This window comes from Eubalaena glacialis, chromosome 5 (genome assembly GCF_028564815.1).
Source record: "Eubalaena glacialis isolate mEubGla1 chromosome 5, mEubGla1.1.hap2.+ XY, whole genome shotgun sequence".
Taxonomy (NCBI): Eukaryota; Metazoa; Chordata; class Mammalia; order Artiodactyla; family Balaenidae; genus Eubalaena; species Eubalaena glacialis.
This window is the reverse complement of record NC_083720.1, coordinates 73,252,402-73,278,297: the sequence shown is the minus strand read 5'-3', so window position 1 is coordinate 73,278,297 and position 25,896 is coordinate 73,252,402. Positions and strand designations below refer to the sequence as shown.

At 34.2% G+C, this 25,896-nt stretch overlaps 1 protein-coding gene across 4 annotated transcripts in view; it reads left to right on the top strand.

Annotated features, from left to right (window-relative positions):
• Window positions 1-25,896, top strand: part of NFXL1 (nuclear transcription factor, X-box binding like 1) — a 52,748-nt gene that overhangs the window by 12,401 nt on the left and 14,451 nt on the right. For all 4 annotated transcript variants that reach the window (XM_061191369.1, XM_061191370.1, XM_061191371.1 and 1 more), the window contains 9 exons: window positions 1,143-1,267; window positions 1,897-2,019; window positions 5,400-5,490; window positions 12,745-12,865; window positions 13,096-13,255; window positions 13,995-14,086; window positions 19,925-19,946; window positions 20,372-20,512; window positions 23,188-23,354. In XM_061191369.1, coding sequence (XP_061047352.1) covers window positions 1,143-1,267; window positions 1,897-2,019; window positions 5,400-5,490; window positions 12,745-12,865; window positions 13,096-13,255; window positions 13,995-14,086; window positions 19,925-19,946; window positions 20,372-20,512; window positions 23,188-23,354 — 1,042 coding nt within the window. The remainder of the gene's footprint in view (window positions 1-1,142; window positions 1,268-1,896; window positions 2,020-5,399; window positions 5,491-12,744; window positions 12,866-13,095; window positions 13,256-13,994; window positions 14,087-19,924; window positions 19,947-20,371; window positions 20,513-23,187; window positions 23,355-25,896) is intronic.

Genomic DNA, 25,896 nt, shown 5'->3' with positions numbered 1-25,896 from the left:
GAAGGTGCACCTTTGGTTTCCATCTGTACCCCCTCCCAATTCCCCAGTTCTTTCAACCAGTGAGGAAAAGTCATTTGGGGAAGTAAATGTCAATCAACTGCTCTGCATGCTGATAAACAAACAAACAAACAAACAGACAAAAAAACCCACAAAAAAACTGTGAAGTAGAGTGAAAATAATAGGCTGTTTTTCGAGATTCATTATCTTCGATTATCCAAGGGTCACCATTCTGAATAGCGTGCGGACACATGTAAATCTGTTTAAATAAGATTATGATGAATGTAAGTGTTCCAAGATGTGTTCCTTTTAGTTCCTCTCCCCTTCTCCCTTTCTTTTTTTCCTTCCATGAATAAATCTCTGCTAAAATTTGAAAAAAAAAAAAAAAAAATTGACTAGGCGTATGTGGGTTCAAATCCCACCTTCATGAACTGCAGTTTTCTCAAGTTAAATGGGGACAATAATAGTACCTTCTTTGTAAGATAATTGTGAGAATTAAATGATAAAATGCACGTAAAGTATTTAGTATAGTGGCCAGCACATAAAGGAAACCTAATAATTATAAGCTATTGTTATTGTTGTGTATTGGATTATAGGTGAATTTAGTTTGGGCTACTTTGAGATAAAGGCATAGAAGGGTTACAGTTCGAGTTCACTTTCTTGACTCAGCACCAATACCAGCACACATATTTATAAGATTATTGCAAACACTTGTTATAATATGTTTATGTTAAAGGTCAGTTTCATAGTTTTTAAGTCTAGATCTTTTTTTTTCTCTCCATCCTATGAGGTTGTTTAGAGCAAATTTTTTTTATCGTTCTATATATTGTAGAATTCTTCATAGTGGTTTACATGGGCTTACTCATTTCTTTAGAAAAGTATTTCTGAAGTAGTTAGCTCATAAAAATATGCTTCTTGAGAATGGTAACTTGTCATGTATTGAATTCTTTTTAAAAAGCATAAACTTTACAAATATAGGGGTTATTTTCTTTAATGTTAACTTTCCAATAAATATGTAGATGCAAAAGTTCATAGTCTGAAAGACCTGTCATTCTCTAGGAATCCAAAAGTACATGGCACCTTATTAGTAGTTTATAATAATGTATGTTATTTTTAATATTGATTTTTTTTTTGTCTGCTTCTAGAGTTTTCTTTGCCTTGTACAGAAGATGTACCAACTTGTGGAGACAGTTGTGACAAAGTACTTGAATGTGGAATCCACAGATGTTCACAGCGTTGTCACCGAGGTCCTTGTGAAACATGTAGACAAGTTAGTCATGCCCTGTAATGATTACTTTTAACAGCTGTCTGTCATAATATGTCAAGTGGGATTGTTTTGTAATTGTTTTCATAAACATCTGTGTCATGATCTAATATTTATGATGAAGCAGGAGAGTATGCCAGCAATTAAATCTGAAATTACCTTTTTTTTGTTTTGCTTGGTAAAAGTTTGAATGTTGTCATTTTTATAGACTAGTGTGGGGTTGTTTATTCTCAGAAGATATTCAAAGCAATGATGAATTAGGCCTAGGGAAGATAGGGAAAAAAATGCCTAAATGTCATTCTGGTTTTGACATACTACTAGATAATCCAGTTTTATTGTTTTACTGAAACTAGATGTGTAGATGTTATGGTGTAAGTAGATATAAGGGATTTTAACTTGTGATGTTGTTTTACTATTTAATATCAAATTTTTACTAAATTTAATAATGGAAATTCTGTGAAGTCTTTTTGGAACAAACAAATGTCTTAGGAAATTCTCCTTTATTTTTTTAAGTCTTTCATACAAAACACTCTTAAACTTTTCTCTTTCATTTTTTAGTAATTATAGAGATCGCAGTGTGAAAAAAATCATGTCAACGAAAGTCAATTTTAATAGCATTTATTTGATTCTTCCAGGAAGTGGAGAAGCATTGTCGTTGTGGAAAGCATACAAAACGAATGCCGTGTCATAAACCGTATCTTTGTGAAACTAAGTGTGTTAAGATGCGGGACTGTCAGAAGCATCAGTGTAGGAGAAAGGTAATAAGCTTGGAAAACTGATTTTAAAATTCTCTTGGATTTTTCCTCTTTGGGCCCATGATAAGTGCCATCTTGACTTGATCCTCAAATACTTAGGCATATTCTTTGCTTTCCATATGAAATATTAATAAATATTCTACATTATTGTTTGTATTAGTGGGAAATCTTACCAAGGTTTTTAAATAACAAGGGTCTCTTTTTGTCCTATGCATAATTCCTTCTACTTGGTTCTTCGGCTGTTTCTGTTCCCTGACTTTATTTATTTATTTATTTATTTATTGGCTGCATTGGGTCTTCGTTGCTGCGTGCGGGCTTTCTCTAGTTGCGGCGACCGGGGGCTACTCTTTGTCACGGTGTGCGGGCTTCTCATTGCAGTGGCTTCTCATTGTTGCAGAGCACAGGCTCTAGGCACACGGGCTGCAGTAGTTGTGGCACGCGGGCTCAGTAGTTGTGGCTCATGGGCTCTAGAGCGCAGGCTCAGTAGTTGTGGCACACGGGCTTAGTTGCTCCGTGGCCTGTGGGATCTTCCCAGACCAGGGCTCGAACCCGTGTCCCCTGCATTGGCAGGCGGATTCTTAACCACTGCACCACCAGGGAAGTCCCTGTTCCCTGATTTTAAAACATCGTAGCAGTGTTAGTGATAGTTTGTTTGGCATGGTAGAGGCTTAACTTCTGCTGTTCAGATCTTATTATAGAATCTTGGTTCCGTATAAGGTCAACTGGAGAATTTTATTGAGTCTGTAGATTTGAAGTTTTTTTGAGTCCCTTTTATTACTATGAATTATCCCTCTATCTCTGGTAAGATACCTTGTTCTTAACTCTATTAAATATAGTGATTTCAACTTTGATTTGCTTAGTGTTCATACAGTATATATTTTCCATTCTTTTACTTTCAACTTATTCAAATCTTTATATTTGAAGTAGATTTCTTATAGACAGCAATTAGATAATTGTTTTATTTAGATAATTATTTTGTTTTAAATCTTTGTCGTTTAATTTGGGTGTAGATCATTTACATTTATTGTGATCTTTAATAAAATGGTTGGATTTAAGTCTGTCATTTTGCTATTTATTTTCTATTTTTCCATCTGTTCTTTGTTTCTTTTCCCTCTTTTGTGTCTTCTGTTTGAGTGTTGTCTTTCAGTAATTCCATTTTACCTCTTTATTCGATTCTTACACATTTTATACCCATGTATTTTATAAACCTCAAATATGTTGTTTTTATTTTTGCTTTAAACAGGTATCTTTTAAAGAGTGTGAAAAAGTAAATAGTCTTTTATATTTATCATCAAACTCATGATTTTTGGTGCTTTTCATCCTTTTATATAGATTCAGGTTTCTATCTGATTTCATTTTCTTTTGTCTGAAGGACTTCTTTAACATTTCTTGTAGTGCTCGTCATGAATTCTTTCAACTTTTGTAAACTGTCTTTAGCCTTTGTTTGTGAAAAATATTTTTACTGTAGAATTTTAGTTTGACAATTTTTTTCCCATTCTTTAAACATGTTGCTCCACTATCTCTGTTATCTTTGTTCCTCTTTATGTAATGTATCTTTTTTCTTTGGCTATTTTTAAAGATTTTTCTCTTTATCATTAGTTTTCAGTAATTTATTTGTGATGTTCCTTTGTATAGCTTTCTTCATGTTTCTTTAGTACAATTTTTGTTGAGCTTCTTGTATGTCTTTATAGTTTTCATCATATTTGTGAAATTTTCAATCTTTATTTCTTCAAATATTTCCCCCACCCATTGCGTTCTGAGGCTCCAGTGACAGGTATGTCATGCTGCTTGAAGTCCCATAGGTCACTGATGCTCCATTTATTATTTAGTCCTTTTAATTTTCATATTTAATGTTAGCTTATATTGTTTGTCTTCAAGTTCTCTAATTTTCTTCTGCATTGTCTAATCCCATTGTTTATCCCATCCTGTGTTTCTTCGTCTCAGACAGTATTTTTTCATCTCTGAGACTTGGAGTTGTGACTTTTTCTATATCTTCCATGTCTGTCCTTTTCATGCTCATGCTCTCTTCTATCTTCTTGAATATAAGTGAATAGGCTATACTTCAAATGCCTATTTTAATATCCTTGTCTACTAATTCTGTCATCTGTCATTTCTGGCTCTATTTTTGTTGATTGAGTTTTCTTTTCCTTTTGGGTTATTCTTTCCTGCTAGGTGACTTTTGATTGGTTTCCAGACATTATAAACTTTATGCTTTGTGCTACCACTTCTCCACAAATTCTAACCACACTTGCCTCTCTGAACTATGAATTTTGTCTCCTCAACTTGGTGAGACCACTGGACTCTGCTTGTGATCTTTCTCCTTGTGTCCAGGTCTAAGCTTGTGCTATCATAGGACTCACCTTGTTTGTTTCTGTTCTCATAAGGGTTTCTGTCCTGTGCTGCCTAATTGTCTAATGTCTAAAAACTGCTGTTTCAAATATTTTGTCTGATTTTCTAGTTGTTTAAGGCAGGAGAGTAAATCTGGTCATTATTACTCATCATGGTGAGAAACATCTAAAGGCTTATTCACGTTGTGGACCACATAACCTTCTTTTTTCCCACTGCCACTGGGAAAGTGATAGGCACATAGTATTACTTGGTAAATATTTGCTTAATTGAATGAACTATTTTAACTTTTAATTGCTTTTCAATAATGTGTATTTTGTTTTGAGCTATTTTTATATACTGAAACTTGTTCTTAAGTAGGTTACAAACCCAAGTTTCTTTAAGACAGTTGTAGTCTGTATTTCCTTACCAAAGTTTGTCAAGGAGTTAGAATGGCAAGATGGAACTTTAAGTAGTTGCCTTGTGTTCCTGAATGAAAATTGGGACAGGTCATAGACAGCTATATTTCTCACAGATTGGAAATCAGGGAGTAACAAAACAGCGCTAGAAGCAATCAGCCTATCTCTGCTTCTTTCCTTTAGTTAGTCTCTGATTCTTTGGTTTGAAAATAACTGCCAAACTAATCTATATATTGAATGGTTTTTATTGTAATTAAATTCTTAAAATAGCCAGATTATTTGCCTGAATTGACTATAGGGTTTGACCAGATCCATTCCTGTGGTTAATGTTGTCAATTTCTACGTAGATAAGTAGAAGAGAAACTATCTTATGGAACTATTTTAAGTCATAGAATAATTAACTAAAGGGCAAGAAAATTTAGCTTGATTTCACTAAATTAGGTCATTGTCTATTTAAACTTATAAGTTCTTAGTACAGTGTATTCTACACAAGAATGTTGATGTTCTTGAATACTTTTATTCTTATAGTGAAAAGAACTATCTTTTGATTTCCCTAAGTTCTGTGAATAACTAGTAATGACATTCATATTACGTACGGTTTTCAAATTACCTGTTCTTTATGTATTGCTTTCCCTTCAGTGTTGCCCTGGAAACTGTCCACCTTGTGATCAAAACTGTGGACGGACTTTAGGATGTAGAAACCATAAGTGTCCATCTGTCTGCCATAGAGGTAAAATTTAACAACAGCTGTAATTTTATGTTTATATTTACATAGTGCTTTCTCGTTGATAGAGAGCTTTCACATTTATTATCTTACTCTTAGCAATCTTGAGAAGTTAGAGCAGTTGCCACTATCTTTATTTTATGGATGAGGAAATTTAAGCTGAAGAGGATTCAGTGATTTACTTAGGGAAATATCTAGTAAAGCATTATAGCCAAGATATGAACCCACACCTTTTAAATATAAACTTCTGTTCTTTCTATAATACCATGTTGTTTCCTTACTTCTACCCAATCTTCCCCACATAGTTTTTAAGTTAATTAATAGGATTTTCAGTACTATTTTGAATTTTAGACATTGATATGAAATTAAGTCTAGTAAAGGATTGGATATATTCTGTCCATGGTTCTCGAAATTTTTGGTCTCAAGGACCTTTTACACTCTTTTTGGATCCAAAGACCTTTAGTTAATGTGGATTTTATCTATTGATATTTATTGTATTTGAAATTAAATTAAAATATAATATTATTTATTATTTTATTGAAAAATAGTACCATAGTACCCATTACATCTTAATGCAGTAACTTTTTTGTGAAAAATAACTATTTTCTAAAAAAAAATTTAGTGAGAAGAATGATACTGTTTTACATTTTTGCAAATGTCTTTAATGTCTAGCTTTATAGAAGATAGCTGGATTCACATATCTGCTTCTGCATTCAATCTGTTGTGATAATCCCTTGTCATATAGCTTCTGGAAAATTCTAATCTATGTATATAAGTTCTTGCAGACCACCTGAAAGGGTCTCAGGGGTGCCTAAGTTATTAGAGATTGAAAACTGAGTTAACTTAACTCATTTGGAGTATGTTGGTATGAAATGGAATCTACTGAAAGATAGTATAAGGTAGTGGAAAGAGCATGGGTTTAAATTAAGAGGTCCTGAGTCAAAAGTGAACTTAGTCTTGGGTTTGCCAAAAAGTTTGTTTGGGTGTTTCCGTATCTATGGAAAAACCTGAACGAATTTGGCCAACCCAATAACAGCTTTAAGACCTGGGACAAACTACTGTACTGTTTTTTGTTGTCTTCCTTTGGGATTAGGTGGATATTAGATATCTACCTTAATGTCTTAATCCTTTCAGGAATCTTGGAAGGTATTAGTGTTGTTTTGTATAAGGAGGAAGCAGGCAAAGAGACTGTTGGCCCAAGGTCATAGAACTAGTTGCAGGGTCAGGATGTGAACCCAAACTTTAATAATATTTCCATTATACCATATTGCCTCCCCATTAGGAAAAATGGCAGATATATTAACCCCATAGGCATTTCCCTGCGGATTTTCTCTGATTTGTCAGTGTCTTTATTTTTATTTATTTATTTTTTTAACATCTTTATTGGAGTATAATTGCTTTACAATGGTGTGTTACTTTCTGCTGTATAACAAAGTGAATCAGCCATACATATACATATATTCCCATTTCTCCTCCCTCTTGCGTCTCCCTCCCACCCTCCCTATCCCACCCCTCTAGGTGGACACAAAGCACCGAGCTGATCTCCCTGTGCCATGTGGCTGCTTCCCACTAGCTGTCCATTTTATATTTGGTAGTGTATGTATGTCCATGCCACTCTCACTTCATCTGAGCTTCCCCTACCCCTTCCCCGTGTCCTCAAGTCCATTCTCTATGTCTGCGTCTTTATTCCTGTCCTGCCCCTAGGTTCTTCAGAACCATTTTTTTTTAGATTCCATATATATGTGTTAGCATACGGTATTTGTTTTTCTCTTTCTGACTTACTTCACTCTGTATGACAGTCTCTAGGTCCATCCACCTCACTGCAAATAGCTCAATTTTGTTTCTTTTTATGGCTGAGTAATATTCCATTGTATATATGTGCCACATCTTCTTTATCCATTCATCTGTCGATGGACACTTAGGTTGCTTCCATGTCCTGGCTCTTGTAAATAGTGCTGCAATGAACATTTTGGTACATGATTCTTTTTGAATTACGGTTTTCTCTGGGTATATGCCCACTAGTGGGATTGCTCAGTCGTGTGGTAGTTCTATTTTTAGTTTTTTAAGGAACCTGCATACTGTTCTCCATAGTGGCTGTATCAATTTACATTCCCACCCGCAGTTCCCACCCAAGAGGGTTCCCTTTTCTCCACACCCTCTCCAGCATTTATTGTTTGTAGATTTTTTGATGATGGCCGTTCTGTCCGGTGTGAGGTGATACCTCATTGTAGTTTTGCTTTGCATTTCTCTAATGATTAGTGATGTTGAGCATCCTTTCATGTGTTTGTTGGCAATCTGTATATCTTCTTTGGAGAAATGTCTGTTTAGGCCGTATGTGCGAGACCCACAGCCAGCATTGTTCTCAATGGTGAAAAACGGAAGCCATTTCCACTAAGATCAGGAACAAGACAAGGTTGCCTACTCTCACCACTATTATTCAACATAGTTTTGGAAGTTTTAGCCACAGCAATCAGAGAAGAAAAAGAAATAAAAGGAATCCAAATCAGAAAAGAAGAAGTAAAACTGTCACTGTTTGCAGATGACATGATACTATACATAGAGAATCCTAAAGATGCTACCAGAAAACTACCAGAGCTAATCAATGAATTTGGTAAAGTAGCAGGATAGAGAATTAATGCACAGAAATCTCTTGCATTCCTATCCACTAATGATGAAAAATCTGAAAGAGAAATTAAGGAAACACTCCCACTTACCGTTGCAAGAAAAAAGAATAAAATACCTAGGAATAAACCTACCTAAGGAGACAAAAGATCTGTATGCAGAAAACTATAAGACACTGATGAAAGAAATTAAAGATGATACAAATGGAGAGATATACCATGTTCTTGGATTGGAAGAATCAACATTGTGAAAATGACTATACTACCCAAAGCAATCTACAGATTCAGTGCAATCCCTATCAAACTACCAATGGCATTTTTCACAGAAGTAGAACAAAAAATTTCACAATTTGTATGGAAACACAAAAGACCCCAAATAGCCAAAGCAATCTTGAGAAAGAAAAACAGAGCTGTAGGAATCAGGCTCCCTGACTTCAGACTATATTACAAAGCTACAGTAATCAAGACAGTATGGTACTGGAACAAAAACAGAAATATAGGTTAATGGAACAGGATAGAAAGCCCAGGGATAAACCCACACACATATGGTCACCTTATCTTTGATAAAGGAGGCAAGCATATACAGTGGAGAAAAGACAGCCTCTTCAATAAGTGGTGCTGGGAAAACTGGACAGCTACATGTAAAAGAATGAAATTAGAACACTCCCTAACACCATACACAAAAATTAACTCAAGATGGATTAAAGACCTAAATGTACGGCCAGACACTATAAAACTCTTAGAGGAAAACATAGGCAGAACACTATGACATAAATCACAGCAAGATCCTTTTTGACCCACCTCCTAGAGAAATAGAAATAAAACCAAAAGTAAACAGGACCAAATGAAACTTAAAAACTTTTGCACAGCAAAGGAGACCATAAACAAGACGAAAAGATAAACCTCAGAATGGGAGAAAATACTTGCAAATGAAGCAACTGACAAAGGATTAATCTCCAAAGTATACAAGCAGCTCATGCAGCTCAATATCAAAAAAACAAACAACCCAATCCAAAAATGTCAGTGTCTTTAAATTGTAAAATTTAGAACTAGTTTTTTGGTTCTCATGTAAAAGGATTTTATTTCCTTTTGTAGTCATATTATATCAGTGACCCATTAAATTTGAATTTCATTAACATTCTAAAGTTAGTCATTAATTCATTCAGTAAGTATTTTTGAGTGTCTACTAAGTACCAGGCACCGGAATTACTAGTGAACAATTTTGACAAAGTACCTGCTTTTATGGAGCTTATTTTTTTATTCTCCCTCAATTAGAATACAAGTAAATAATCAAATTAATATAGAATATCAGATAGTGACAAGTATAGAAAGAAAATTAGAGTAAAATTAAAATTGTGATAGTTGGGATGGTATATACTGTTTTATATAGTGTGGTCAGAGTAGGACTCTGAAAGAATGAAATGTGTGGGGAATCCTGAGAGAAGTAGGGATCAAGCCCTGGGGAAATGGGGATGAGGTAGTTTGATTACAGAGGCCTTGAGACAGGAACATTTGAAGGAGGACTGAAGTGGTTGCTCAGGGGGACACATGTTAGGAGATGAGGTCAGAGAGATGGTGGGATAAATGATTGCTGGGGAAAGGAGAATATGTATAGGGCCTTGGAGGCCACTGTTAAAACATAACCTTTACTTTAAGTTGAAAACCTGACTAGTTGTATGACCATTAAAGAAATTGGATCAGTAGTTTAGAATTTTCTGACCAAGAAAACACCAGGCCTAGTTGATTTTTACACATGATTTTTAACAAATGAACATTTAAGGTATGTATAAGTTTAATCTCTTTGTGAACTATTTGATAGTGTATGTAAAAAAGGAATGTGTTCCAGCTCATTATATCATCTTTCAAGGAAAGTAAGAGAAAATTACAGGCCAATCTAACTCATGAACATGTTTGTAAAATGTTAAAGTTTTTGCCACTCAAATCCAGCTATCTGGTACTACAGTATTAGCTATCCAAAACCTTAATCTATCATAACCAAGTTGGGTTTAAGGCAATAATGTTGTATGGTTGGTTTAAGATTAGTAAATCTAATAGCATGTTTCCATCACATTAACAGATTAAAGGAGAAATGAGATCATTTTAGTAAATGTCTGAAAAACAGTTGATAAAATTCAGCATCCATATATGATGAAAACTTAACTAGAAATGGAAGAGAGCGTCCTTAACCTGATATAGAGTATCTGCAAAAAGGGTAGAGCAAACATCATACTTAGTGGAGAAATGTTGAAAGCATATCCCCCTCTTGTATTATTTTGAAGCAAATCCCATAAATACTTCAGTATGCATCTCTGAAAGATGGATTCTTAACCTGAAAATAGTTAATCTGTTTCTTAATATCAGCAAATATCTGGCGTTCACATATCTTGTTGTCTCATAAATGCCTTCATTTTTTACTTCAGTTTGTATGACGCAGAAACCTTAATAAGATTGACATTGCAGTTGGTTGATGTCTCTACAGTCTATGAATCTGTAATTTCCCTCTTTTTCTATATTTTCCTTTGTCACTTGTTTAAGAAACTAGGTTGCTTTATTTAGTTTCACAGAGTCTGGATTTTGCAGATTGCATCTCCGTGGTATTATTTGACATTTTCCTCTGTATTTTCTACAAACTGTTAGTGGGACTAGAGGTTTGATCAGATTCAGGTTCAATTATTATTAATTATTTTTTGGTAGAATGTTTATTTTTTAAAAAAGAAACTTATTAGCCCCTAAAAAAAGTTTACCTTAATGGAAAGTGTATGAAGATACTGTTGTGCAACTCTTACCATTTGTTTAATACTCAGTTACATAAGATACATAGAATCATTATTTTATGTCATTTTCCATTATTTTAGATACCTTCATAATCAAAGTTGTACTGTAGCTCATAGGGAGAGGGTGCTATCTGCATGTTTGTGCTGTGAATATGTGAAAGCTTGACTTATAGTTCTTTTAAGCTTAAGGCCTTCTATGGTTATGGTTCTAGAATTACTGGACTTTTGACCCACTAGTCACTGTATTTATACTCTGTATGCTCCTTTTTCATTTAAAAAATATTATCACTGAAGTTACTTGAATTTATCTGTCATGTTGTACAGGTGTCTGTAATGAGTTCATTAGGAAAACTGTTCAGGGAAATTATCCCTTATTGTTTCAAGATTTAATTTTAAAAAAGGAAAAGTGATGCTGTAGTTTAGGGTGGCAAAAAGGTTATGTTTGATAAGTTTCTCTTTGATTGCTGAAGGTGAATGAAAATTATCATTGTTAAGTATGGAAATTAATATAATGTGCTGAGTAAGAACTGACATAAATGTCACTATTAATTTTTTTAAAAATGTGACATCAAATTTTCTTTTGGAAAGATCAAAATAAAGTTTGATCATGTGAGTCAGGATAACTTGGCTTGCATTACTGTCAAGATAATACTTTACTGGATTATACTTATCAAAACACTGAAGTATAAATTTGGTAATTTGTATAATACACGTGTGTTTTTTCCCTGTGGTGCTTTTTACTCTATTTCTTTTTCTGTGGTCATTATTTGAATCAAAATTCTTAACCTCTTTTTGTTTTCGGGAACTGTTTTGAACTAATAGAGGCTTTAACCAGACTATTTTTCATCATTAATCTGTTTTTTATCAGGTTAATTGCTATTCAGTATTTTGCTTGGTCCTGACACCTAGGCAGCAATTTCTTGAGATACTTACTTCCTAGTTGAAGACTCTTTATTCCTTTCTTATTATTTCATTTCTAATGGGGTGGCCTATTCGGAAAACTAGAGTGGGAAGAAAGCCCTTAGGATGATGTCAAAGCCTTGGGGAGAACTTTATAGCCTGTTTAAAAAGATTTCTTTTCAGTTGGTTTTTGTGTATTTCTACCCATAACAAAAGAAGGTAAAAAGCTGAAACCCTAAAAATGTTTCCTTTTGAAATGTTTAGAAGTATTTGGAATTATAGCCTAAAATGAGATTATAGAGTCTTTCGCAAAGCACGAGTAATGGAAAATTGACTGTACTTGTTAATAACCTTATGAGAGAAGTCACTCTTATTGGAGAATTTATCTAAAAATAATGTACTTGAATAGATGTTTGTATGAAACTAAGCCAAAAAGATTATTGCTGACATTAGATTTTCCAAAGACTTAGCTCCATTGTGCTTGTGTAGTTTTGAATGAGTAATGTGTTAAATTTGTTATTTAGAACAGAACTTTTAGCAAATTTTAAAGAAAATTCTAAAACTTTTTATTGAAGTGCCGCTGTAGATATAGAAAAGTATACAAATTGCAAGTGTACAGCTTGACGACTTTTTATAAACTGAACATAGGCATATAACCAGAACTCAGATTATTAAACAGATCATTACCAGCATTTCCCAGACTTTTTGTGTCCTTTGTAATCATCATCCTGATTTTGAACAGCATAGATTAGTTTTTCCTGTTTATTTTATATAAATGGAATCATATACTGTATATTCTTGGTGTCTGATTTCTTTTGCTCAGTGTTATATGTGTGAGGTTCATTCATTTATTCTCATCCTAGAGTATCCCATTGTGTGAATATACTAAACTTATTGATTCTACTATTGATGGGAATTTGGGTAGTTAAGGAAATTTCTCTTTAAGTTTCAGACCTTTTTTTCAGGTAGCTGTTATCCCTGCCCAGAAACTGTAGATGTGAAGTGCAGTTGTGGTAATACAAAGGTGACAGTACCCTGTGGCCGAGAACGTACCACAAGACCCCCCAAGTGCAAAGAGCAGTGCAGGTTAGTACAAAGCTCTGTACAGACTTACATCTGGTATCTTACAGATTTAAATTCATACCGATTTTTAATTTTGTTAGTACTTTCAATTTTGCTTTAATGTTCTAAAATATTAATATTCACAGTATGCTCATTCTGTATGGAATCAGAAGATATATAAATAGATAATTGCACTTTAGATATAATTGTTCAATGATCAAAAGTAATTTTAAAAATTGTACTTTATGATTTAGTCGACCACCAACTTGCCATCATACAAGTCAAGAAAAACATCGCTGTCACTTTGGCTCTTGTCCTCCATGTCATCAACCTTGCCGAAAGGTTTTGGAGAAATGTGGTCACTTGTGTCCTGCTCCATGTCATGATCAAGCATTAATAAAGCAAACTGGCAGGGTAAGGGAACAGTACTATTAAGACATAATGCATTGCTGTGGGTCATATTTTCTTAATTGTACTTAGTCATTTCAACAAGCAATGATTAAGTACTTATTGGGTATTAAACACTGTGATAGGAGCTGGGGTATAAGGTAAATAATACTTGGTTTTTGTCTTAAGAAATACACAATACAGAAAAGGAGAAAAACCAATAAACAAATGTTTGCAAGTACAGTGTGATAGTCATGTTATAATCATCATACAGATGAGTTTGTCAGTCTTCTTTCATATACTGTGGTTTAGGGTTATAAATATCTCCTGGTTTCCTCAAAGATTCATTCACATATTCAGTGAATATTTATTGAATTCTTACTATGTGTTAAGCATTCTTCTAGGTGCTGGGGAGACAACAGTGAACAAAATAATGGAGATTAAATTCTATTGGTGGAATATGGATTTTACAATTCTGTGTTTTATTCTTTTGGCTTATGAGAAGTGAAGGAGTCTATACTGCCTTTGTTCTGTCATTTAAAAACTGGAATCTGGCTCAATTTTTAATATAAACGTGTTAGAGGGGAACAGTCTGATAGAATTTAAGGATGGAATAAAATATTTCAATAAGCACAATTTGTTGAGTACTTGAAAAAATTTCAACCAGCTTGAGCAGAGGATTCGTGGAACTGTTTTCTTAGATCCTTAAATCGGCTATATGATTTAACTCCTCTGACTTAAAAATTGTTATTTATTTTACTTGTAGCACCAGCCTTCAGGCCCTTGGGAACAGACTTCTGAACCAGCATTTATTCAGACTGCATTGCCTTGTCCTCCATGTCAAGTGCCTATTCCTATGTAAGTATTAGAATTTTAGCTTTTAAAAAAAATCTTTTGACATAGGTCAAAGTATATCTTGAGAAACTTCTCCCCTTTTTCTTTCTTCAGTTCATTATTTCAGGCCTAGCCTATAAAGTAGTCTCTCTTTCTGTTTCATTCTTTTCCAAATATATTTTGCATACTGCTTAAAACCCTCCTCTAGATATCTTTTTTGAGTCATTTTCCCCAGCTAGAGTTTGATGGGTCAGTATATAGCTACTCCTACTCTCTTTTGGTTACTGTTTGCATGGATAAATGGACAAATTCTTAGAAACACACAAACTACTGAAACTGAATCAAGAAGAAGTAGAAAATCTGAATATACCTAGTAAAAAGACTGAATTAGTAACCAAAAACTTACCACAAAGAAAACCTCAGGACCAGTGACTTCACTGGTGAATTCTACCAAACATTTAAAGAATTAACACCAGTGCTTCACTAAGCAGGGACATTTCCTGACTCATTCAGTGAGGCTACTATTTCCCTGATAATAAACCAGAAAAAGACATCACAGGAAAACTGCAGACCAATATCCCTTTTGAATATAGATGCAAAAATTCTTAACCAGTTACTAGCAAAGTGAATCCAGCAACATGTAAAAAGATTTATACATCATGACCAAGTGGGGTATATCCCAGAAATATGAACTTGAATCAACATCAATCATTCATTCATCAATCATTGATTCAGATCAGTCACTGTTAATACTTTATCAGTAGAATAAAGGACAGTTGATAGATGCAGAAAAACATTTGACAAAATCTGACATGCTTTCTTGAACACTCAACAATCTTGGGATAAAAGAGAACTTCCTCAACCTGATGAAGAGCATCTATGAAAACCCACAGTTAACATCACACCTTTATACTCCAATAAAGATGTTAAAAAAAAAAAAAATCACACTTAATGGTGAAAGATTTAAAGCTTTCCCCCTTAAGATCAGGAACAAGACTAGGATGTCTATTCTGCCACTTCTATTCAATACTATATTAGAGGTGCTAGCTAGAGCAATTAGACTAGAAAATGAAGAAGTAAAACTATTTGTATTTTCAGATGACATGATCATGTATGTAGAAAATCCTAAGGAATCTTCACAAAAGTTATTAGAGATATTGAATAAGTTCAGTAAGTTTATAGGAAACACGATGAATATACAAAAGTCAATTTTATTTCTATACACTAACAGTGAACAATCTGAAAACTGAATTAAGGAAACAGTTCCATCTGCAATAACATTAAGAAGAACAACCGTTTTGTTTATTTAACAAATTTAATAAAAGAAATCCAAGATTTGTACACTGAGAACTATAAAACATTGTTGTAAGAAATTAAAGAAGACCAAAGACTGTAGTACTGGCATTCAGATAGACATAAAGATCAAGGGAATAGAACTGACAGTCCAGAAATAAATCCATACATTTATGGTCAATTAATTTTTGACAAGAGTGTCAGAATAATTAAATGGGGGAAAGAATGCTTTTCTCAACAAATGGTATTGGGACAACTGGATATTCACATGGAAAAAAATGAACTCAGACCCCTACCTCACAACATATATAAATAGTAACTCAAAATTGATCAGAGGCCTAAAAGTAAGAACTAAAACTATTAAACTCTTAGAAGAAAACAGGTATAAATCTTTGTGTCCTTGGATTAGGCATTGGTTTATTAGATATGACACTTAAAGCATAAGCAACAAGAGAAAAGATAAATAAATTGGACTTTATGAAAATTAAGTCAGAGGACATTATCAAGAAATTGTGCTTTAAGGACACTATCAAAAAATTGAAAAGATAACCCACAGAATGGGAGAAAATGTTTGTAAATCATATATCTTTTTTTTTTAATATTACTTATTAGTAATATTATTTACTTAGTCTATACCTATGTAAATCATATATCTTGTATATTATCCAGAGTATATAAAGAATTCTTAGACTGAGAGACCAAAAGACAAATAGTCCAATTTAAAAATGGTCAAAGGCTTAGAATAGATATTTCTCCAGAGAAGATCTACAAATGGCTAATAAATACGTGAAAAGATGCTCAATATCATTAATTAGAAAAATGTAAATCAAAACCACCAAGAGATACCATTTTACATCCACTAGGAAGGCTAAAATAAAAAAGACATATGATGTGTTGGTGAAGATATGGAGAAGTTGGAACCATTATACATTGCTGTTGGGAATGTAAAGTGGTGTAGCTACTTTGGAAAACAGTTTGGTAGTTTCTCAGGAGACTAAACATAGAGTTACTATATGACCCAGCAATTTTACTCTTAGGACTATACCCAAGAGAACTGAAAATATAGATTCATAAAAACTTATACGTGAATGTCCATAGCAACATTATTATTAATAGCCCAAAAAGTGAAAACAATTTTTTATCAACTGATGAATGGATAAACAAAATGTGGTATAGCCATACAGTGGAATAGTATTCAGCTATAAAAATCCATGAATTACCGATACATTTACATATTACGTGGATGAACCTTGAAAACAGTATTCTAAATGAAAGAAGCCAGACACAAAAGGCCACATGCTGTTTGATTCCATTTATATGAAATGTCCAGAGTAGGCAAATCCACAGAGACAGAAGGTAGAGTAGTGGCTGCAGGGGCTGGGGATAGGAGACCATGGGGAGTGACTGCTAATAGTTGCAGGGTTTCTCTTTGGGTTATGAAAATATTCTAGAATTAAGTAGTGGCGATGGTTACACAACCTCGTGAATATACTAAACTCCTCTGAATTGTACTCTTTAAAAGTATACATTTTATGGTATGTGAATTTCATCTCAGTTTTAAAAAGGAGAAAAACATGTAGGAAGATCCTTCTAATTCTGATAGGATTTTTCAGTCACATGTCTAACAAAATTATTATTGTAAAGGATATATTAAAAAATATTACTTGTCACATGAACTCTCCAGTTAATATAATTTCTTATTAGAGGACAGTGTTCCTGTTTTCTTGCCCTCTTGTTTTAAAAATAACATGTTTAATAATAATTTGGCCATGTGATAAAAGAATTCTGAACATGTGCATATAACACATATAATATGTGCTATATCATTTAGGGTATCTTTTGTTTCAAGTAACAAAAACCCTAAATAAAAAGCGACTGGAGGTAGAACTGCTGCTTCATGGTTGGTTAATCTGGTTGATTCAGTGATTTATCGTCAAGGGCCCAGATTCTGTCTTTACATTTTATCCAGTGTGTCCTCTTTGCTCTCAGGCTACTTGCCCTTCTGATAAACTTCCCATCCAGTTAGTGAAGTTTCCAAAGGGAGAAATGGACACTGTTTAAGCCTTCAGTCATCATTTTCTTCTTTATTTAAAGACTGAGGAAACCTTTCCCAGAAGCCCCATAGTAAAACTCTTTTCACATTTCACTGGCCAGAATAGGATCACAAGACAATTTCTAAACCAGTCCCTTGAAAGGGAAATGAAATATTTGTTTTGTTTCTTTAAATAGACTGGTTTTTTTAGGTGATTTTTTAGGTTTGCAGGAAAATTTCACAGAAAATACAAGGAGTTCCCATATGGTCCTGCCACACACACCGTTTCCCTTAATATCTTACATTAGTGTGGAATTGTACTCTTTAAAAGTATAAACTTTATGGTATGTGAATTTTATCTTAGTTTAAAAACCAAAAACATATGTATAAAGATCCTTCTAACTCTGATACCATGATTTTTCAGTGGCATGTATAACAAAATTATTATTATGAAGTATATGTTGAAAAATATTATTTGTCACATGAACTGTCCAGGTAATATGATTTCTTTCTTAGAGTAGAATTTTTTACAGTTGAGGAACTGATATTGATACATTATTATTAACTGAAGTCTATAATTTACCTTGGTAAAGGTTTACTTTTTCAGTTGTATGGTCCATGAGTTTGGATAAATGCATAATCTCATGTATCCACCATTACAGTACCATACAGAACAGTTTCACTGCCCTAACAATGTCCTGTTCATCCCTCACCTCCCCAGCCCTCAAGCCTCTAGAAACTGTTGGTCTTTTTACTCTCTCCATATTTCTGCCTTTTTCAAAATGTCCTATAGTTGGAATCCCACAGTATATAGGCTTTTTAGCATATTGCACTTGATAATATGCATTTAGGTTTCCTCCATGTCTTTTTACAGCTTGATAGCTCATTTCTTTTTATTGCTGAGTAATATTCTATTACTTATTCATTCACCTATTGAAGGACATTTTGGTTGTTTCCAAGTTTTAGCAATTATGAAGAAAGCTGCTGTGAACGTTCATGTTCACAGAACATGTGTCCATGTTATTGTGTGGACATATGTTTTCAACTCATTTGGGTAAATATTTAGGAGTGCTATTTCTGGATCATATGGTAAGTCTATGTTTACCTGTATAAGACACTGCCAGACTAACACGGTGGCTGTACCATTTTGCATTCTCACCAGCAATGAATGAGAGTTCCTGTTTCTCTACATCTTTGCCAGCAAATGCTCTTGTCAGTGTTTTGGATTTTAGCCATTCTAATAGGTGTGTAGTGGTATCTCGTTTTAATTGGCAGTTCTCTAATGGCATATGATGTTGAGCATCTTTTCATATGCTTATTTGCCATTTGTATATCCTCTTTGGTGAGGTGTCTGTTCTCTGCTCAAATCTTGCCCATTATTTAATTGGCTGTTTAATTTCTTATTATTGAGTTTTTAAGAGTTCTTTTATATTTTGGGTACAAATTCTTTACCAGATATGTGTTTTCCAAATATTTTCTCCCAGTCTGTGGCTTGTCTTTTCATTTAAGTGTTTTCATTTAACCCGTTTTTATTTAAGTGTTTTTGGCAGAGCAGATGTTTTTGGTTTAATGAAGTCCAACTTAACCATTTTTCTTTCATGGATTGTGTTGTATTTAAAAAGTCATCGCCAAACTCGAGGCCACCTAGATTTTCTCCTATGTTTTATAGTCTTGCATTTCACATTTAGGTCTGTGATCCATTTTGAATTAACTGCTGTGAAATGTATAAAGTCTGTTTGTATTTTTTTCCATGTGGATGTTCCTTTGTTCCAGCACCAACCGTTTGTTGAAAAGACTACCCTTTCTCCGTTTGATCGCCTTTCTCCTTTGTCAAAGATCAATTGGCTATGTTTTTGTGGGTCTATTTCTGGGCTCTCTGTTTTGTTCCATTGATCTATTTGTCTGTTCTTTCACCAGTACTATACTGTCTTGATCACTGTAGCTTTATAGTAAGGCTTGAAGTTGGGTAGTGTCAATCCTCTGCCTTTGTTCTTCAGTACTGTGTTGGCTATCCTGGGTTTTTTGTCTTTCCATATAGACCTTAGAATCAGTTTGTTGATATCCACAAAATAACTTGCTGGGATTTTGATTGGAATTGTGTTGAATCTAGATGAAGTTGGGAAGAAGTGACATTTTAACATGATTGCACCTTTCTATAGATGAACATGAAATATCTCTCCATGTATTTAGATCTTCTTTGATTTCTTTTGTCAGTGTTTTGTAGTTTTCCTCATATAGATCTTGTATTTATTTTGTTAGATTTATATCTGAGTATTTCATTTTTGTGTGTGCTAGTAAAAATGGTGGTGTGTTTTTAATTTCAAATTCCAGTTGTTCATTGCTGGTATTGTAGGAAAACAATTGGCTTTTGTATATTAACTTTGTATCCTGCAACCTTTCTGTAATCACTTATTATTTCCGTATGTGCTTATTTTTTATTCTTAACAAAAAAACCAGTAGAGTTAGCATCTTTGCTTTAAAAATATTCTTTTTGAAGACTGTATAATGTTTCATTTCATTTTATTTTTTTCTTGCAGGGAATGTCTTGGGAAGCATGAGGTGAGTTACAGGCACAAACTTTAAGTAAAGCTTGTAATCTATGTACCTCTTCTATATGATGGTTGTTAGAAATAGCAAAGTCAATGTATTGTCTTTTTAGTGCTCTAAAGAGTACAACAGTTTGTCTACTAATTTTTAAAATACACAGTGCTTTTATTTGAGAATTAGCCTATGTATATGCATTCACTGCAGAATCATTACATTGAATTTCCCTTTTAGGAGTAGAATGTTTTGCTCCTTGGCATTCATTCTTTGGATGTTTTTGGATAGGTTACTTTGATTTTGATAATAACAATTATTAATGAAAATGTATTAGATGAAACTTGTTCTCAAATGATGAGTCATTTTTGAAACATGCTTCCAATAGGTTGTGTGTGTGTGTGTGTGTCTGTGTTGCTGATTTTCCTTTTTTCTTAAATTTTAAGGTGAGCCCACTACCATGCCACACTGTAGGACCCTACTCTTGTAGGAGAGTTTGTGGACGAACCTTAGATTGTCAGAATCATACATGTATGAAAGAGTGCCACAAAGTAACTGAAATTGATTCCTGCACTGACAAAAACAAGGTAATGTCCTTGGGTTGAATGTATACATGCTTACAGTATGCTTGAAACATTTTTTTCAGTAATTTTGACATAAATATTTTCCATTTTGCTCTAACTTCTCTTTTCCTTTTTCTTGCCCTCATCCCTTCTCCTTCCTTGCCTTTCCTCAGACAACCAACTTTAACAGCTTGGTGTATATCTCTCTGTGTCTTTGTGGTAGTTCATAATAATATGCCTTTTAATTTGGTACTGTTTACATGCTATACCTGGGTTAATACATAGGGTTTGATTTTATGATAAAAGTACAGAAATTGTGTCTCTTTTTAGATAGTAAGTAGCAGTATCACCTCTACTGCTATCCATTTATATCTCTGAGTTTAGTCTGGAGCATTTGCTCTCAGCTGTTTTTTAAATGTAATACATGAGGTAGATGTTCACAATTTTAATAAATTCTCAATCTTTTGTTGGAAGTAAATACCATCACAGATACGGGATATGTATAAGTTATGTGAAATTTACTAAAAGCGTTTTACAAGCATATGAGAAATCAACCATTCAAAGATGTCTAAAAATTGCCATTTCACAAGGAAAAACAAATGTAGCTAATCAAATTTTAAATAATATTAAATTTTATTTTTAAAATAATTAATGTTTTTTCCTAGGTTTCCATTATGTAGGGAATCATAATAATATTAGCAAGTGTGCTTAATGAGGAATAAGCCAAAGATTTTAAGCTTCATTTTATTATTAAGTAACATTACATTTACAAGTGTTTAAATTATTACTATGAATTGTGTTATTGAAAATTTCACTTGCGTTATTAGATATTTTGGTCTTTGATTTGGTAATTGTAATGCATGACAACATAAATGTCTATAGTATCATTCTTCCTCATGTGCAGATATATATGTAAATCGTATTGCTTATAATTTCTTCACTGAGTCATGCCCTGATCCTCAATAAAAATGTTCTCATGATAAAATGAAAAAGATATTGGAATTATAAAATCAAACTAACATAATGATTCAAAACCACATTAACTAGTTAGAGAATAGCTGCTGTATGGCTTTCCTCCATTAGACTTCCAGAATATCAGATGAATCAGAAAAAACTCATTTTAAGAAATGATATGACATGTTTGGGGAATTACCTTGGATTATCCCAACATGGCTTCCTAGGCAGTCAGTGTCTGTGGTAAAATATGGGTTATAAGTTATGTGCAGTTCTTCTCAATTTAGCTACAAGTCCACCCTATCTCCCACTCAGGGAAGGCTACTGCAGTGTAAGTGAGTGGAAATTATATTATTTTGGAGGATAACTTTGCAATCATTCTAATTTATGTATTAAAGGTTAAATAATTCAGAAACTTTAAAAATTAATTCCTTACTGTAACATCTCAATTGAGACCCACTGGAGAAAGGCTCTTAATAGGTCTCTCTTGACCCAAATGCCTTTGGAATTTTTAATGCAGTTTCTACCTTGAGGTATAGCACAGAGCCTATAACACAGCAGGTATTCAATAAGTGTTTACTGAATTAACTGAAATCAAAGCTCTTTTGCTTCTTACCTCTGCTCTGGTCTCTTTCCTTCCCTTGCCTTACCCTCAGATCTCAGTTCAGTCAATGCTATTCTTATGTGGGATGGCTCTGATTGATACCATTAGCAGCAAATATAACCCTAATTCATTGATTGAAAGAAGAATGAGGATATTTTCTCTTTGAGGAAAGTCTGTCATCAAAAACAAATAAAAAAGAAAACATATATATACGTACATAAGCACACATACATAGATATACACATGCATTTCTTCTATATTATGTATGTTACAGACCCTTGCCACTCAGACTGTTCTCTGCAGACCAGCGGCATTGGCATCACCTGGAATCTTGTTAAAAAGGCAAAATCTCAGACCCCGCCTCAGCATTTTAACAAGATTCCCAAGTGATTTCTTTTTTAAATTGGTTATGAATGGGAGATAATTAATTTTCTTTTTTATATTAATTAATTAATTTAATTTTGGCTGCAGTGGGTCTTCGTTGCTGCGCGCAGGCTTTCTCTAGTTGTGGTGAGCGGGGGCTACTCTTCTTTGCGGTACACGGGCTTCTCATTGCGGTGGCTTCTCTTGTTGCGGAGCACGGGCTCTAGGTGCACGGGCTTCAGTAGGTGTGGCGCATGAGCGTCAGTAGGTGTGGCACACGGGCTTAGTTGCTCCGCGGCATGTGGCATCTTCCCGGACCAGGGCTCGAACCCATGTCCCCTGCATTGGCAGGCGGATTCTTAACCACTGCACCACCAGGGAAGCCCGTGTGTTGCTTTTTTAGTTAGGTGATGATCATGCTTCTTGGGTGGAAAATGTTTTTACTCTGTTTTTTTTTTCTGCCACTGACTAAGAAGTAATTAACATTTTAATAGGGATGCTTCGTGTAATCACAAGTCCATTTTAAAGGTGAGGCAGTTTGATCAAATGAGGTTTGTAGACATAAAAATCTTTGTGAATAATGGTCCTATTGATGATCTTGCTGTTATTCATTTTGAGTATTTTTAAAAGAGTGAAAGCATGGTACCATTTTATTAACTATTTCTAAGAGCTACAGAAGTACTTTCTTTTAATGGGATGTATAAATTTTATAACTTTAACATATATAGAAATGTTAGACTTCTGTATTTAGATGACTTATTTCCTTGGTACTTATCAGGCTGGCCCAGAATGCCTTCAGTGTGAAGAAGGGTGCTCTAAATCACGGCCGCCAGGTTGTCCTCATCCGTGTGTTTTGCCATGTCACCCTGGAGAGTGTCCTCCCTGTGTTCAGATGCTTAGAGTAAAATGTCACTGCAAGATCACAAGTCTTTATGTGGAATGTAGGTAAGTGGACTGAAGAAATATTCTTGTTTTACTAAAATCATTTTAACTGGTATATTTTCATAATTCAGAACGCTTTATAGAATACTTTAAGGAATATTTTTCAGTGTGGTCCTTAGGGGCTGGAGACCTAGATTTTCCAGTAGAGATCTGGAAGAAAGAAATGTAGACTATTTCATCTTCTAGATACTTTACCTTGATTTCAACCAGGACAGTTCTGCTTTTTTCCACTTGGGGATTCTGTATAAGATTTTGTTAGGAAAAAATTTGCTTTAAAAAAAAACAGGAGAAGCACTCCTATAGCAGATTGTTCAAATAACAGTGTCAGCTAGAGTTTTGCTGGATCAAAAGTTGACTTGCACATAGTTACTTAGGCACAATTTTTAAATCATAGATTTAAAAAGTAGCCTTTGTTTATTACAAGTGTTGGTGTTATGACATTTATCATACTAGGATATGACCTCTATATTTTCCTTACTTAAAAATGAAATTTTTTGCTTGTGGATTATGTAGAGGGAAAAAAAAATTCCATTTTTTTCTGTTTAATCATGATCTAATGTAATTAACCTAACTTGTTCAGCTCCATTTCACTTAAGTCTATAAAGTGGGTTTTTTGTAAGTATATTTTACTCAGATTAAAATTTTTTTAATATAAATTTTAAAAATTTATTTTTGGCTGCGTTGGGTCTTCGTTGCTGCGCATGGGCTTTCTCTAGTTGCAGCAAGCGGGGGCTGCTCTTCATTGCTGTGCGTGGGCTTCTCGTTGCAGTGGCTTCTCTTGTTGCGGAGCACGGTCTCTAGGCTCACGGGCTCAGTAGTTGTGGCTCTTGGGCTCTAGAGGGCAGGCTCAGTACTTGTGGCACACGGGCTTAGTTGCTCCACGGCATGTGGGATCTTCCCGGACCAGGGCTCAAACCCGCGTCCCCTGCACTGGCAGGCAGATTCTTAACCACTGTGCCACCAGGGAAGCCCTCAGATTAAATTTGAGAATATGAGTTTATGTCTGATACTTTGAGCATAAATACTTGCAGAAAAATGCCTGTTAATATTATCTTAAGTTTGTTTTTGTCACTTATACTCTGGACTCATGCTTTAAATTGGAAAGTGAAATTTTATTCTTTTTAAATATTAAAATTATTTTGTTGAAATTTTAAAAAATTATAATTTTTAGTTTTATAAGTTTTGTAGGGAGAGTTAAGAGGACAATTTTGCTTTATTAATGGGTGATGAATGATGAGAAGAGGTTGTTTTCTTTTGTTTGTTTTGTTTTGTTTTGTTTGGCCGTGCCCCTCAGCATGAGGGATCTTAGTTCCCTGACCAGGAATTGAACCCGTGCCCCCTGCAGTGGAAGCACGGGAGTCTTAACCATTGGTACACGAGGGAAGTCCCAAGACGTTGTTTTCTTTGGTCTTTCAGGGTCCTAAATTTCCCCCTGTTGCTTCTTTTTCCCTTTGTCATGTCGTCTCCAAGGGCACCTTCCCTTTTTACTGTCTTGTTCCGCAGAGTGTTGCCTTTCCAATATTGGCTCCTTGATTCTTGTGCAGTTTTTAGAGTCTCTTTTTTTTAGTTGGTGCTCTGATCCACCAAGACTTTTTCAGTATTTTTACATTTATGGTGGACTTTGTCTTTCTGGTGTGATGTTAGGTCAGTGCCCCTCTCCTCTTTTCTGCTCAGTTTTTCCAGAACTCTACCAAGCTCTCTGAAAAGACTTGCTATGGGAGCTTGAGAAATAGCTCTGCTAGGAATTGGTGTTTATTTTTCTACTTACAGGTAATTTGAAGTTTGTAGAAATTTCTGTCTTCTGGCTTTGCTGAGGTCATGGGATTTGAGTGATTTTGTTTGTTATTAATGAACTGAATGATTTTGAGGGGAAATGTGTGGATATATTTGGATTGAGGTGGTTTCCATTACCATAGCTATCCAGAGTTGCTTCTTCCGTTTCTTGAATGCATGTTTAAAGTATATGTTTTTATATAGAATTCTTCAGTCTCAGTATTTGTTCTGATAATTTCATTTACTTTCAGTTCAGTGGATAATCTCATAAGTCATCTTTTCCTTTTGGTCCTTTTCTGCTTCATGTAATTTCTTCTATAGAAATTAGATATAAAAGATGCAGGCCTTGAAAAGCTTGTTCCTAATGATAGAGTAACAGGAACAAAGTGATATTAGCTCTTAAGTTCAGAGGTGAGCACCTTACCTGTAAGAATGAAAATATACAACTTTAATAGAGCCAGAGTAAAAACTTTGTTATTATTATGTACAACTTTGCCAGGAAAATTGCATGTGGTATCTTAGAGTACATTTATAGCTAATTTGATACAAATACTTAAGATAATAGTTTTGACATTAGTGAGGCTAAACTTATGGTATATTTTGGCAATTATGTCTAGTGAAGGGAACAGGAAAAGAAAGAATAAAGGAAAGGAGAAGGAAGGTAATGGGGAAGAGTAAAGTGAGACACAGGTGATGGGGAATTTTTGATTGTCACTGTTTACTGACTCATGCAGTGTCTACTGTTCAGCTGTCTGTTAGGAAGTAGTTTTAT